This window comes from Sus scrofa, chromosome X, assembly GCF_054392235.1.
Source record: "Sus scrofa isolate SSC_HxYL_T2T_F1_AM1 chromosome X, Sscrofa_HxYL_maternal_Yorkshire_Landrace_v2.0, whole genome shotgun sequence".
Taxonomy (NCBI): Eukaryota; Metazoa; Chordata; class Mammalia; order Artiodactyla; family Suidae; genus Sus; species Sus scrofa.
In genome coordinates this window covers 94,357,491-94,373,260 of record NC_139401.1, presented here as the reverse complement: position 1 = coordinate 94,373,260, position 15,770 = coordinate 94,357,491, and the positions used below count along the sequence as shown (strand labels likewise).

Here is a 15,770-nt window from a genome sequence, read left to right as displayed (position 1 = left end):
ACATTTCTCTCACACACACACACACAGACAATTATCAATTTCCAATTGTTCATTGCTAGCAGAAAGGAACACAATTGAATTTTTGTATATCTACCTATAACTACAACTTTGTTAAATTAAAATTTTCGTTCAATGTAGGTTTATTATATATCCCTTGGGATTCTTATCAATACAGATAGTGTGATTTGCAAATAGACATACTTGTTGCCTTTTGAACCAGAGCTCTGTGAAGGAGTTTTAGTTCTGAAAAAGAAACAATACTCTGCTGCACATTTACTGGCTCACCTCACGGAAGGGCCTCATTATGTACGGACCCCTCACAAGAGAAACAATCAGCTGCGTGTCCTTTTCCAACTGTTAAACACGTAGCTGCCTGTAGAGTCTATATTTATATAATGACTTGGCAGAGGAGACAGGTGGTTGGGGTTTTTTTTTCCCCAAGATTAATCCTGTTTCTCAAATAAAAATACCTATTCCTTATTTGCTTTAAAAAAGATATTTTGACTTTTTTGGGTTAAAATAAAGGGAACAAAACAGATACTAAGAATGTTTAAAAAGCCACTCTCTTGGGGTCTTTTCCGGGCACATTTCTTCTGTGCATTTTAGTGGAGGGAAAACGGAGAGCACTGGGTAGCAGAAAGGACAGCAGGTGGAAGGAGGGCGTATCCTGGGAGCTGAGGGAGGAGAGGAAGATCCCCAGAAAAGAAGTGGGAATGGCCAAAGACTCCCTAGGAAGTTAGGGCCTTTGGGCGGCTGGCAGAGAAAGGCCCAGGAACACAAACAGAACAGAGTCAGGGCCCAGCCAGGCGCCCAGACGGGGGTCGCGGAGGGCGGGGGGGCGGGGCGTGTTGGGGGCGTGGTCGCCCACCGTGATGAAGGCACCACGTGACCGGCCAGCGCAGACTCGCGCGCGCCACTCCTCAGCGTCAGACGCGGCTGTCGCACTCTCCATTCTCGGTCCTTGCTCCCGTCTGGCCTGAGGGAGTGCGGGCCGGGGGCGGCCCCCAAGCGTTGGAGGTGCAGGGAAAGCAGGTAAGGGACTCGGAGAGAGCTCCCCAGAGGTGGCGTGGGCTAGCGGACGCGGCCTGCAGACCCCTCCCCGGGGGTCCAGCTGCCCCAAAGCGGAGACCGCAAAACCCACGTCCCCCGCAGTCGGACATTTGGCCCCTAGAAACGGTCGGCTTTCCTTGGGGCGGGCCTAATGACCGCGAGGCGACTACTCCTCGCAGACACCTGCTTCTCGCACCCCCGCAAGTTTTTCCGACATCCCCGCCCCGCACCCGTTCTTCTTGGTGTGGAAAATGGTGGTCTGTGCGGGGGTGGGGGCGAGGAACGCGGGGAAAGCGGGGGTGTGTGGGGGGGGCGCGGGGCCGACTCCCGGCTGCAGCAGCCCCTCTGCCCCCACCCCGGCCTCTGCAGGTCTGCGGGTTTAGGTGTCGCGGCGGTGCACTCGTGGTGACAATCGGGAGGAGCAGGAGACAGCAAGGATAGGCCCAGGTCGGTGTGGGGGACAGTGGGGGTCGGGGGGAGGGTTGGAAAGCCCTGAGACCCCAAACGAGGCCCCCCCCAGCCCGTCCTCCATTTTGGTGCCTGCAGAGGCCTGGGCATGGATGGGCAGGGAAAATGGTGGGTTGGGGGGAGGGAGGGGGGGAGCCCGGACTGGGGGCCCCCTAGAGGGCCTAGGGAGCCTCTCAGGTGGGAGAAGGAAAATTTGAAAAGCCTTTGACTTGTGGGGAGGGGAATCTCGAGAGGTGCGTAGTAGGGCCTCTGTCCTCGGTGCTGATCGGTCCACCAAGAAAATAGTCCCTTCTCTCGCCTTTTGTGTCCTAGGAGCAATGGCGTCCAAAGAGGAGCAGCAAGCAGTGAAAAATCTCAGCATGGAAAATACCACCAAGGAGAATGAAAAAAAAGAAGAAAAGGGGCAAGATGCTAATAAAGGAGAGCCTTTGGCCCTCCCTGTGGAAGCTGGTGATAATTGCGTACCTAGAGGAAATCGTAGGCGGTTCCGTGTGAGGCAGCCTATCCTGCAGTATAGATGGGATATGACGCAGAGGCTTGGAGAGCCACAGGCAAGGATGAGAGAAGAGAATATGGAAAGGATTGGGGAGGAGGTGAGGCTGCTGATGGAAAAGCTGAGGGAAAAGCAGTTGAGTCATAGTCTTCGGGCAGTTAGCACTGACCCCCCTCACCATGACCATCACGATGAGTTTTGCCTTATGCCTTAAATCCTGATGTTTTCGCTGAAGTTAATGGGGAGACACATCTGCTTCCTAAACTTACATGTTTGTGATGTATTTGTTGTAAACCTTTTGGTGTTACTTGTTTCCTGTGGGTCTCCTATTACCAGCTTCTAATTGAATGTTGTGTTTTTGACCCAATCTGTACGTTTTTGTCAGCAGGAGAGTTTTACCTGTTGCATGGAGAGATGTTCATTATATATTGTGAAGTTAATAAAGCAGTTTAAAAAAGCATTCTCTTTTATTTACTTAAAATTTTATGTATTTTATGTATGAACACACAATATAAAGTAAAAATCAAAGTATCTCTTTATGGTAGAATTATGAATAATTTTTTATTTTTTATCTCTGTTTTCTCATTTTTCAAAACTGAACACATATTGCTAATTGAAGGAGCTTGACCACCTGTTAAAAGCAAGGTGAGCACTTATTAAGTGCTTGGGACAGAATCTCGGTTTAGCTTACCTTGATCTTTTATTTAGAGGTGTAAACCTAATGATAAGAGACACATCTCCTTAAAAATCATTACATTTACTAGCAAGATGAAGATAATAATCACCTCCAGAGCTTCTCTGTGCACTTGATGAGGCAGTAAGTTTGTGAGCTTTATGCTCTTATTCCCACTGGTGTAGATATGGCCCAACCCTTTAGATATTACTTCCAGCTATTTGGGAAAGTACCCAAAGCCAGGTCTTCCCTATACTCACAAACAAGTCCGATAGACTAAGGGGTAGGTACTTGTGGATAAATCCCCTTTCTGTGTTTAGCTTCATAGGTCTTTCTTTTTCTTTCTATGGCTGCACCTGTGGCATATGGAAGCACCCAGGCTAGGGGTTGAATAAGAGCTGCAGCTGAGGCTTACACCATAGCCTCACCAACACCAGATCCGAGCCATATCTGCAACCTATGCCACAGCTTGTGGCAACACTGGGTCCTTAGCCCACTGTGTGAGGCCAGTGATCAAACCACATCCTCACAGAGACGCATTCAGTCCTTAACCCACTGAACCACAATGGGAGCTCTGGTTCTTTCTTTTCTTAGATGGAGTTCTTTTCCAAGAAACCTCCCCTATTCATTAGACTATATAAGATGTAGCTCACTTAGCATTTGAGATAGGCACTTCTCACACTACGCCTTTGAATTCAAACCAATGAATGTAAAAAAAATCCTATATTGAGTTGATTGCTTGGAGATCATGTCAGTGAATTCAGAGGATACCTAAGTATGGACATCTTTATGAGAAGACCAATTGGAAGGCTGTTGGATTTAAGTATCCCAGTAGAACTTGGTAAATAAAGTTGCCTTGCAGTGTGCTAAGTAGGTGAAACATATGTATGAAAGAAAGTCTTTTGCAGAAATAAACTTAGAAGTTAGGATTCTAGAACAGAATTGGCAAACCACAGCCCATGAGCCAAATCTGGCCTACTGAGCTGAGAATAAGTTTTATGTTTGTTAATGATTGAAAAAAATCAAGAATATATTGTGACATGAAAATTAGATTCAAATTTTGGTGTCCCTAAGGTTTTATTGAAATATAGCCATATTTATTAACTTACATATTGTCTATGGCTGGTTTTGGCCTAAAGTGGCAGAATTGAGTAGTCGTGAAAGAAATGGTATGGCCTGCTTGCAAAACCTACATATTTAGTGTCTGAGCCTAACAGAAAAAGTTTGGCAACCTCTGCTCTAGACTATAACATCACAATAGCACTTATGAAACCAAAACAGAAAGTGGGTAGATAGGTGAAAATGTCATGCAACACAGCAAACGCCCAGACATCATGAATCAGATGCCTAATCAATTCCAAAGCCCTCCCTCAGAGTGCTTGAGACACAAGGCACATTCCTGCAAGACAAAAGTTTATAAAAAGAAAGGCTAAAGTTGAAAAGACAGGAAAACTGGTGAACAGAGAAGCTTATGTTCTACCAGACTTCTCACTCTTGTTTGCCAATGTTTGTACCAGTTTCTATGGAAAACAGAAGAATTCTGGCTTTATTGGCTTAAGGATATTCAGCATTTCCTTTGTGAAGAGAAATTGGAGGCTAACATATGAATGAATCCATGACATCTCTCTATCCCTCTCTCTCTCTCTTTTTTTTTTTTTTTTTTTTTTTTTTTTTTGCTTTTTAAGGCTGCACCTGTGGCATATGGAAGTTCCTAGGCTAGGAGTCGAATCAGAGCTATAGCTGCCAGCTTATGCCACAGCCACAGCCACAGCAACAGATTTGAGCCACATCTTCAACCTACACCACAGTTCACGGCAACGCTGGATCCCTGACCCACCAAATAAGGCTGGTATCGAACCACATCCTCATGGATACTAGTCGGGTTTGTTTCTGCTGCACCACAACAGGAACTCCCCATGGCACATCTTTTTTTTTTTTTTTTTGTCTTTTTGCCATTTCTTGGCCCGTTCCCGTGGCATATGGAGGTTCCCAGGCTAGGGGTGGAATCGGAGCTATAGCTGCCAGCCTACGCCAGAGCCACAGCAACGCGGGATCCGAGCCGCGTCTGCAACCTACACCACAGCTCACGGCAACACCGGATCGGTAACCCACTGAGCAAGGGCAGGGATCGAACCCGCAACCTCATGGTTCCTAGTCGGATTTGTTAACCACTGCGCCACGACAGGAACTCCCATGGCACATCTTGATAGAAGGTTAGAGATGCATATTCCGGAAAAAAATGTACATGTCTTTGTGTATAGACAGATCCAAGGTGCACTGTCAACCTCAGAGAAGAGTGAGTTTAGAATTCTAGTACCCAGACAGAATGCTTTCTGCTAACCAACTTCCCTTGACTTTTAACTTGGATCTGAAAGTGCATGTGAGGGAGTACTATGTGGGTGGTCAGGCTCCACCAAAAATGCTCAGGGAACAAACAACCAGCAGAAAATAAGCAAAAAACAATAAGGGAATAGGGCAAGAGATCACCTAGAGGGAAGAGCCATATCATGCAGCAAGAGGTCTGGCTGCATTTGCCTATTGACATCATTTCTATTTGGTGAGCCTCCTTCTCTCCCTCAGAGTGGCCATCCTCCACAAAAGGAATAGGCAGATTACTATCATAAGTGCCTAAAAAAATCTAGCAAAGAGGAGGCATGGAGATTAGGGAGTGTGCCTTTCGTTATTACAGAAAAAAGGGTGTTCAAGAAATGTTTGAGATGTAGATGTGAATTGGGCCATTGGAGTTTTAGCACATCTTGTATAGTTAGCAGACATCTGATGAGTGAAAAACTTAACAAGTATAGATTTAGTGGTATTCAGCAAATGATAACAAGGATACATATTTGAATCTTTATGTCTTTCTAACAAAACTGAAATAATACTGCAGATATCTCATAACTTTTGAATAGAAATAATGACTGGATTTGTTTCTTAAAAACTTCAAATCCATTGAAGTTCAGAAAATAAACTTAAGGGCCACCTTGTGACCAAACAAAGTAATGCAGTTTGAATTTTCTAGCCAGAGGCAGAGCAGGAACAGTGCACTGACACTGGACATTTCCAGGAAGCCCAGATAACATAGGAAATGCATTTTGGTTAGAAGTGAAATAAAGCCTTCATGATTAAAGATCATTTAAAACATCAATCCACATTTATGTTTCAAATAAAAATGGAGTAACAGGAACTGAATGTACTTCCCTGCAACAACTAAAATCTGGACAAAATATGTGAAGCAACATTTTCAGTTATGAACATCAGATAGTGGAGGGAAAAGTTCTCTGAGAGAAGAGAAACAACATGAGCCTTCTTACTGCCATGAACTTACTATGTATTGTAGGATTTATAACGTGTGGGGATAAAATGTGTGTCAATAGTAGCACAAACGCCAAGAGAGGGAGAATGGAAGTATGCAATTTTAAAGTTCTTACTCTATACATTAATATTATTTGAAGGTAGGAGTTCCCATCATGGCTCAGCAGTAATGACCCAACTAGGATCCATGAGGATGCGGGTTCTATCCCTGGCCTTGCTGGGTGGGTTAAGGATCTGGCCTTGCTGTGGCTGTGGCATAGGCTGGCAACTACAGCTCTGATTCGATTCCCTAGCCTGGGAACTTCCATATGCCGCGGGTATGGCCCTAAAAAGCAAATATATATATATCTTCAAGGTAGATTCTGAAATGTTAAAAATGTATACTATAAACCTTAAAAAAATCATGAAAAAAGTACCTAAGAAGCCAACATATGAGATAAAATAGAACCTTCAAAATAGTCCATTAAAAAATGTTAAGATTTCCCGTTGTGGCTCAGCAGGTTAAAGACAAAACGTTCTCTCTTTGAGGATGCAGGTTTGATCTCTGGCCTCGTTCAGTGGGTTAAGGATCCAGTTTTGCCATGGTGTAGGCTGTAGCTGCAGCTCTTATTGGAGCCCTGGTCCACGAACTTCCATATGCTGCAGGTGCAACTGTAAAAAGAAAAAAAAATATTAGAGGGAAAAGAGAATAAAGAATAGATGGGAGAGAGGACAAGATGGCGGAGGAGTAGGGGGACACGCCCTCTCCCACAAACACAACAAAAAAAGCACATCTACAGAATAAATGACTCGCACAGAACAGCAACCAATCGCTGGCAGAGGAACCTAAACTCCAATAATGGCAAGAAGTTCGTGACATTATTGGGCAGAACGGGAGAAAAGAGGAGAGTGAGAGAAGGTGAATCCAAGCGGGACGGGCGCTCCCGAAAGGGAACTGCGGAGGAGAAAGGGATCCCGCACCCTGGAAAGTCACCTACCGGGGGAAAGATCAAACGAACCGGAGCAATCTCCAGATGCAGAGAAGAGTGTAGCAGTAAGTTGGAGTACGGAAAAGCCGATCAAGAACCCAACGGACCATCTGAACTACGGGCACAGTCACCAAAAATTGAGACGCCTGGGTGGGGGCTGGGCACCGAGACCTCGGCTCCAGAGATTAGTCCCTGGGCTAGGGGGGTGGGGCGGAGCGGAAACTGCTTGGGAGGTCTAGAAACCATTTGACGGGGCAGAGACTGCCTGGGAGACTAGAAAACAAAGCTGTCGCAGAGGAAGGGAGCAATAGTCTAGGAGTGGGGAAGTGGAAAGCCGCATCAGAGGGAACCTGGGAGAAGAGCCTGGTCTGCACCCGTGCTGGGGAGGGGAGAGAAGAAGGGGTGGGTCCCCATAGAATACCCCCCACACCACAGCAAGCTTACAGGCCCGCTAGCTAGCTGAAAGCTGTGCTTCCCAGTGCATCCCCTCCCTCCACCTCCGCCACCCCCTACGCTCTCACGGACCTGGGGCTGCCTGCCATCCAGGAGGGCTGGCCTCAACAATTGCCTGAAGCCTACCACCACAGGGGCTGTCCCCGCATAGACCTGCTTGCCCTTTGGAGGGGCTACACTTCCACAGAGCAGCACCAAACACCACCAGCCCCCGAGAAAAGGCCTGCAGCCCAGAAAAGCTAGAACAAGCTTAGCCAGGTTGTGAATAGATCGGCCTAATTCTCGTACGGTTTTTCTGAGTCGGGTTGCCCCGAGGAGGAGCCTCTTGGGTCTCCAACGGCCCTGCTACCCGCCCAAGCCCCCAGGGGATGCTCTAGTGGACCAGCTGCATAGGACTGCCAGCTCTAGGCAGGACCCCCTGCAGCCCAGAAAAGCTGCAACAAGCCTGGCCCAGTCGGGAAAAGATCTCAGACGGTTTTTCTGAGTTGGGCTGCCCTGGGGAGGAGCCTCTTGGGTCTCCAACGCCCCTGCTACCCGCCCAAGCCCCCAGGGGGTGCCCCACTCCCGTGAAATAACTGCTCAGCACCACCAGCCCCCTGGAAGAGCCCCTGCAGCCCAGAAAAGCTGCAACAAGCTCGGCCAGACTGTGAAAAGATCCGCCTACATTCTCAGGCTGTCCTTCTGAGTTGGGCTGCCCTAGGGAAGAGCCTCTTAGGTTCTCAGTGGACCCAGATAGCTGCTCCAGCCCCCAGGGGGTGATGCACCCCTGAAGAGCAGCTGCCCAACACCGCCAACCCCCTGCAAGAACCCCACAGCCTAAAAACGCCAGAGCAAGCTCTGCATGACCAAGTGAAATCTGCTACCATCGTGGTGGGGACCTCCCAGGCCTGTCTGCCCTCAGGAAGCCCTCCTTTGGTTCAAAGAAACACTGTTAGCCCCATCAACACTCCAGAAAAGCCACACTGCCTCAAAAAAGATTCACCAACAACGCCAGCCCTCAGGCAATATTCCACGGCAGTGACAAGGCAAACACTGCCCATAACGGAGAGTACAACTCCCTCAGGAGAAAGAAAACAACAAGCAAGATGAAGAAGCTGAGAAACCACCCCCAGTCAAACCAACAGGAGAACTCACCTAAAACAGTCAACAATGAAACAGATCTCTGCAGTCAGACGCACCTGGAGTTCAAAAGAGAAATAGTGAAAATACTGAAGGAATGAAGAGAAGATATGAACAGTAATGCAGATACCCTCAGAAAGGAACTAGAAAGTATAAGGAGGAGCCAAGAAAAACTAGAACATTCATTTGCAGAGATGCAAACTGAACTAAGGGCAGTAAAAACCAGAATGAATAATGCAGAAGAACGAATCAGTGATATGGAAGATAGAATAATGGAAATCACTCAATCCGGTCAACAGACAGAAAACCAAATCAAAAAACTGGAAAGCAATATAAGAGACCTATGGGATAATATAAAGCGGGCCAATCTACGCATAATAGGAATTCCAGAAGGAGTAGAAAAAGATAAGGGGATGGAAAATATATTTGAAGAAATTATCGCAGGAAACTTCCCAAATCTAAAGGATACTGGATTCAAGATACAAGAAGCACAGAGCGCCCCAAACAAACTGAACCCAAACAGACCCACAGCAAGACACATCATAATAAAAATGGCAAAAGTTAGTGATAAAGAGAGGATCCTAAAGGCAGCAAGAGAAAAACAGATGTTACCTACAAGAGAACCCCCATAAGAATATCAGCCGATTTCTCTACAGAAACACTACAGGCCAGGAGGGAATGGCAAGAGATATTTAAAGTGCTCAAAGGAAAAAATATGCAACCTAGAATACTCTATCCAGCAAGAATATCATTTAAAATAGAAGGGGAAATAAAAATTTTTCCCAACAAACAAAAACTTAAAGAATACAGCAACACAAAACCCAGGTTCAAGGAAATATTGAAAGGGCTTCTCTAAACCAAAAAGAAAGGAAGGAAAGGGAAGAAAAAAGAAAAGAAAAAAAAAAAAGAAGAAGAAGAAGAAGAGGAAGAACTAGGACTGAGGAAACCACAATCAGAGAGCAGTCACTCAAATAAGCCAGCATACAGATTTAATCATGAACATGCTTCAAACAAAATAAAATTAAAAAGAAAAAAATAAAAAAGAGTCACAAAACCATAAAATGTTGGCAAGGGATGTTAGGAGGTAAATAACCCTTTTTGTTTGTATGTATGTCTCTCTTCTTAATTTTAATATAGTAATGAAGTGTTTGAACTTACAGGACCATCAGGCTAAAACACACAATTATGGGAAGGGGTTAGCATACTTAAAACACAGGGCAACCACAAGCCAAAACCAAATATTGCATTCGCAAAAAATGAAAAAAAAAATACACTCAAGCAGATAATAACAGGAGACCATCCAACCAAAAAAAAAATAAAAATAAAAGAAAGGAAGAATGGAGAACCATAGAATCAACTGGAACACGAGGTTCAAATGGCAATAAATAATCATCTATCAATTATCACCTTAAATGTCAATGGACTGAATGCCCCAATCAAAAGGCACAGAGTGGCTGAGTGGATAAAAAGGCAAAAACCTTCAATATGCTGCCTACAAGAAACTCACCTTAGAACAAAAGATACATATAGATTGAAAGTGAAAGGGTGGGGAAAAATATTTCACGCCAATAGACATGACAGAAAAGCAGAAGTCGCAACACTCATATCAGACAAAATAGACTTTAAAACAAAAGACATAAAGAAAGACAAAGAAGGACACTATTTAATGATTAAGGGATCCATCCAAGGAGAGGATGTTACTATCGTCAACATATATGCCCCAAATATAGGAGCACCCAGATACATACAACAAATATTAACAGACATCAAGGGAGATATTGATGAGAATACAATCATAGTAGGAGACCTTAATACCCCCCTCACATCAATGGACATATCCTCTAGACAGAAAACCAATAAAGCAACAGAGATCCTAAAGGAAACAATAGAAAAGTTAGACTTCATTGATATCTTCAGGACACTACATCCAAAAAAATCAGAATACACATTCTTCTCAAATGCTCATGGAACATTCTCAAGAATCGACCACATATTGGGACACAAAGCTAACCTCAATAAATTTAGGAGCGTAGAAATTATCTCAAGTATCTTCTCTGACCACAAGGCCATGAAATTAGAAATCAACCATGGGAAAAGCGGAGAGAAAAAACCTACTACATGGAGACTAAACAACATGCTACTAAAAAACCAATGGGTCAATGAGGAAATCAAGAAGGAAATTAAAAACTACCTTGAAACAAATGATAATGAAGACACAACTTCTCAAAACCTATGGGATGCTGCCAAAGCAGTGCTCAGAGGGAAATTTATAGCAATACAGGCCTTTCTCAAAAAAGAAGAAAGATCCCAAATTGACAAACTTAACCCTCCATCTAAACGAACTAGAAAAAGAAGAACAAAAAAGTCCTAAAGTCAGCAGAAGGAAGGAAATTATAAAGATCAAAGAAGAAATCAATAAAATAGAGACTCAAAAAACAATAGAGAAAATTAATAGAACCAAGAGCTGGTTCTTTGAAAAGGTGAACAAAATTGACAAACCCCTGGCCAGACTCACTAAAAAGAGGAGAGAAAGAGCCCAAATAACCAAAATTATAAATGAAAAAGGAGAAATCACAACAGATACAGCAGAAATACAAAAAAACCATAAGAGAATACTATGAACAACTATATGGCAACAAGTTTGACAATCTGGAAGAAATGGACAATTTTCTAGAATCTTACAGCCTGCCAAAACTGAATCAAGCAGAAACAGACCAACTGAACAGACCCATCACTAGAAATGAAATTGAAGAGGTCATAAAATCACTCCCTACAAATAAAAGTCCAGGACCAGATGGCTTCACAGGTGAATTCTATCAAACATATAAAGAGGAATTGGTGCCCATCCTCCTTAAACTCTTTCAAAAGGTTGAAGAAGAAGGAATACTCCCAAAGACATTCTATGAGGCCACCATCACCCTCATTCCAAAACCAGACAGAGATACCACCAAAAAAGAAAACTATCGCCCAATATCATTGATGAATATAGATGCAAAAATTCTCAACAAAATCTTAGCCAACCGAATCCAACAACATACCAAAAAATTATACACCATGACCAGGTTGGGTTCATCCCAGGTTCACAAGGATAGTTCAACATACGCAAATCAATAAGCATCATACACCACATTAACAAAAGAAAAGTCAAAAATCATATGATCATCTCAATAGACGCAGAAAAAGCATTTGACAAAGTTCAACATCCATTCATGATCAAGACCCTCGCCAAAGTGGGTATAGAGGGAACATTCCTGAATATAATCAAAGCCATTTATGATAAACCCACAGCAAATATAATCCTCAATGGGGAAATACTGAAAGTCTTCTCACTCAAATCTGGAACAAGACAGGGATGCCCACGCTCACCACTGCTCTTCAACATAGTTTTGGAAGTCCTAGCCACAGCAATTAGGCAAACAAAAGAAATAAAAGGCATCCATATAGGAAGAGAAGAGATAAAACTGTCACTGTATGCAGATGACATGATACTATACCTAGAAAACCCTAAGGACGCAACCCCAAAACTCCTTGAACTGATTAATAAATTCAGCAAAGTGGCAGGATATAAGATTAACATTCAGAAGTCAGTTGCATTTCTGTATACCAGCAATGAAACATTAGAAAAGGAATACAAAAATACGATACCTTTTAAAATTGCACCTCACAAAATCAAATACCTCAGAATACACCTGACCAAGGAGGTAAAGGACCTATATGCCGAGAACTATAAAACTTTAATCAAAGAAATCAAAGAAGATGGAAAGAAATGGAAAGATATTCCATATTCCTGGATTGGGAAAATCAATATTGTAAAAATGGCCATACTACCCAAAGCAATCTACAGAGTCAATGCAATCCCTATCAAATTACCCATGACATTTTTCACAGAACTAGAACAAACAATCCAAACATTTCTATGGAACCACAAAAGACCCAGAATTGCCAAAGCAATCCTGAGGAACAAAAACCAAGCAGGAGGCATAACTCTCCCAGACTTCAAGAAATACTACAAAGCCACAGTCATCAAAACAGTGTGGTACTGGTACCAAAACAGACAGACAGACCAATGGAACAGAATAGAGAATCCGGAAATAAACCCTGACACCTATGGTCAATTAATCTTTGACAAGGGAGGCAAGAACATAAAATGGGAAAAGGAAAGTCTATTCAGCAAGCATTGCTAGGAAACCTGGACAGCTGCATGCAAAGCAATGAAACTAGAACACACCCTCACACCATGCACAAAAATAAACTCAAAATGGCTGAAAGACTTAAATATACGACAGGACACCATCAAGCTCCTAGAAGAAAACATAGGCAAAACACTCTCTGACATCAACATCATGAATATTTTCTCAGGTCAGTCTCCCAAAGCAATAGAAACTAGAGCAAAAATAAACCCATGGGACCTCATCAAACTGAAAAGCTTTTGCACAGCAAAGGAAACCCAAAAGAAAACAAAAAGACAACTTACAGAATGGGAGAAAATAGTTTCAAATGATGCAACTGACAAGGGCTTAATCTCTAGAATATATAAGCAACTTATACAACTCAACAGCAAAAAAGCCAATCAATCAATGGAAAAATGGGCAAAAGACCTGAATAGACATTTCTCCAAAGAAGATATACAGATGGCCAACAAACACAGAAAAAATGCTCAACATCGCTGATTATAAGAGAAATGCAAATCAAAACTACCATGAGATACCACCTCACACCAGTCAGAATGGCCATCATTAATAAATCCACATATAACAAGTGCTGGAGGGGCTGTGGAGAAAAGGGAACCCTCCTGCACTGTTGGTGGGAATGTAAACTGGTACAGCCACTATGGAGAACAGTTTGGAGATACCTTAGAAATCTATACATAGAACTTCCATATGACCCTGCAATCCCACTCTTGGGCATCTATCCGGACAAAGCTCTCCTTAAAAGAGACACATGCACCCGCATGTTCATTGCAGCACTATTCGCAATAGCCAGGACATAGAAACAATCCAAATGTCCATCGACAGATGATTGGATTCGGAAGAGGTGGTATATATACACAATGGAATACTACTCAGCCATAAAAAAGGATGACATAATGCCATTTGCAGCAACATGGATGGAACTAGAGACTCTCATCCTGAGTGAAATGAGCCAGAAAGACAAAGGCAAATACCATATGGTATCACTTATAACTGGAATCTAATATCCAGCACAAATGAACATCTCCTCAGAAGAGAAAATCATGGACTTGGAGAAGAGACTTGTGGTTGCCTGATGGGAGGGGGAGGGAGTGGGAGGGATTGGGAGCTTGGGCTTATCAGACACAACCTAGAATAGATTTACAAGGAGATCCTGCTGAATAGCATTGAGAACTATGTCTAGATACTCATGTTGCAACAGAAGAAAGGGTGGGGGAAAAACTGTAATTGCAATGTATACATGTAAGGATAACCTGACCCCCTTGCTGTACAGTGGGAAAAAAAAAAGAATAGATGGGACAAATAAAAACAAGTAGAAAGAGAGTTGATTAAAACACAAACATGTCGATACCAATAATCACATTAATGGAAATGGTCTAAAGACCTCATTATAAGTTAGAGATTGTCAGATTGTATAGAAAAGGATATAAAACTATATACTGCCTATAAGAACTTTATTTTAAATTTAAAGATACAAATTAACTACAAGTAAAAGAATGGAAAAAGATGAACAATCTTAACCCCAATTTGAACAAAGCTTGAGTGGCTATACTGATATCAGATACAATAAATTTCAGAGAAAAGAATAATACCAGGGGATATTATGATCATAGAATTTCATTACATAATTTCAAGTGATGACTTTGTCAAGAATACATAACAATCATAAATATTCACATATTACAGTGGTTCAAAATACATGAAGGCAAAATTGATAGAACTGCACGGAAAAACAGACAAATCCACAATTACAGTCAGTAATTTCAACATCCTCTTTAAAAAAATTGATACAAGGTGTAGATAGAAAATCAGCAAGTACATATAAAACCTGAACAACACTATGAACCAATTTACTTGGTGGACATTGATAGAACTTGACACCAATGACAGTAGAATATACGTTTGTTTCACAAGCACGTGGAATGTTTACCAAGATATCCGTATTTAGGGCCATAAAATAAGGCTTTATATGTAACAGGATTCAAGTCATACAAAATATGTTCTCTGAGCACAACAGAATTAAATGATAAGCTAATGACAGAAAGAACTCTGAAAAATCCCCATATATTTAACATCATATAACACAGGTAAAATGATTCAAAGAAGAAATCAAAAGGGAAATTATAAAGATACATTGAACTAAATGAAAATGAAAACTCAGCATATAATAATTTGCAGGATATGGCAAAAGTAGTACTCAGGAGATTTTATAGCATAAACATCTATATTGGGATAGAAGAAAGCCCTATAGCTATTAAATAAGTGGAAATTTTATTTAAAACACTTCCTACAAAGAAAAATGTGAGTCAAGATGGCTTTACTGGTAATTCTACCAAACGTTTAAGGATGACAAAACACTAATTCTCTGCAAAATCCATAGAAAACTGAAGAAGAAGGAATACTTTCCAACTCAACCTACAAAGCTGGAATTACCCAGATAACTAACCAGGCAATTATATTACAAGGAAAGATAACTACAAACAAATCTTCATGGCCATATATGCAAAAATTCTTAACAAAACTTGAGAAAAATCTAATTATATATAAAAATTACAACATATCATCACCAATTAAGTTTATTCCAAGGATTTGAGGCAGGGTTAATGTTTGAAAGTTGTAATTCACCACATTGACATAAAAGAGAAAAACTATATGAGGGGAAATGAAAACACATTTGCTAAAATTAAAAAATTTATTACTGATTAAAAATACTCCACAACCAGGTGTAGAAGAGATCTTTCTCAACCTGTTACAATACATGTATGAAAAAAAGTACATAATGATGTGTGCCTAAAGACTAAATGTTTTCCCCCAAGAAAGAAACAAGGTTAAAAATTGCTGCTTTCACAAATTAGATTCAACATTGATTAGAGGTTCTAGTAGTAAAATAAGATGAGGAAAAGAAATGAGTCACACAGATTACAAAGAAAAAACAAAACAAAACAAAACAAAAAAACCCAGGACCTTGCATTCCTGCATCTGTGGCATAGGTTGGAACTGCAGCTCAGATCTGATCCCTGGCCCAAGAACTCCATATGCTACTA

The 15,770-nt window shown here is 42.1% G+C and overlaps 1 protein-coding gene across 2 annotated transcripts; it reads left to right on the top strand.

The window, feature by feature from the left end:
• Window positions 1-925: 925 nt before the first annotated feature.
• Window positions 926-2,471, top strand: LOC100513130 (brain expressed, X-linked 1). Of its 2 annotated transcripts, NM_001244771.1 has the most exons (3): window positions 929-1,032; window positions 1,420-1,497; window positions 1,831-2,471. In NM_001244771.1, exon 3 carries the CDS (start codon window positions 1,836-1,838, stop codon window positions 2,223-2,225), a length of 390 nt encoding a protein of 129 aa, NP_001231700.1. In that variant the 5' UTR covers window positions 929-1,032; window positions 1,420-1,497; window positions 1,831-1,835; the 3' UTR covers window positions 2,226-2,471. The 2 variants fall into 2 exon arrangements, with proteins under 2 accessions (XP_084862341.1, NP_001231700.1); XM_085006215.1 differs by lacking the exon at window positions 1,420-1,497 and having other exon boundaries at window positions 926-1,032.
• The last annotated feature ends 13,299 nt before the right edge of the window (window positions 2,472-15,770 follow it).

Excerpts from the sequence above, each read along its gene's own strand:
- LOC100513130 (XM_085006215.1), top strand. The coding sequence starts at position 1,836 with ATGGCGTCCAAAGAGGAGCAGCAAGCAGTGAAAAATCTCAGCATGGAA.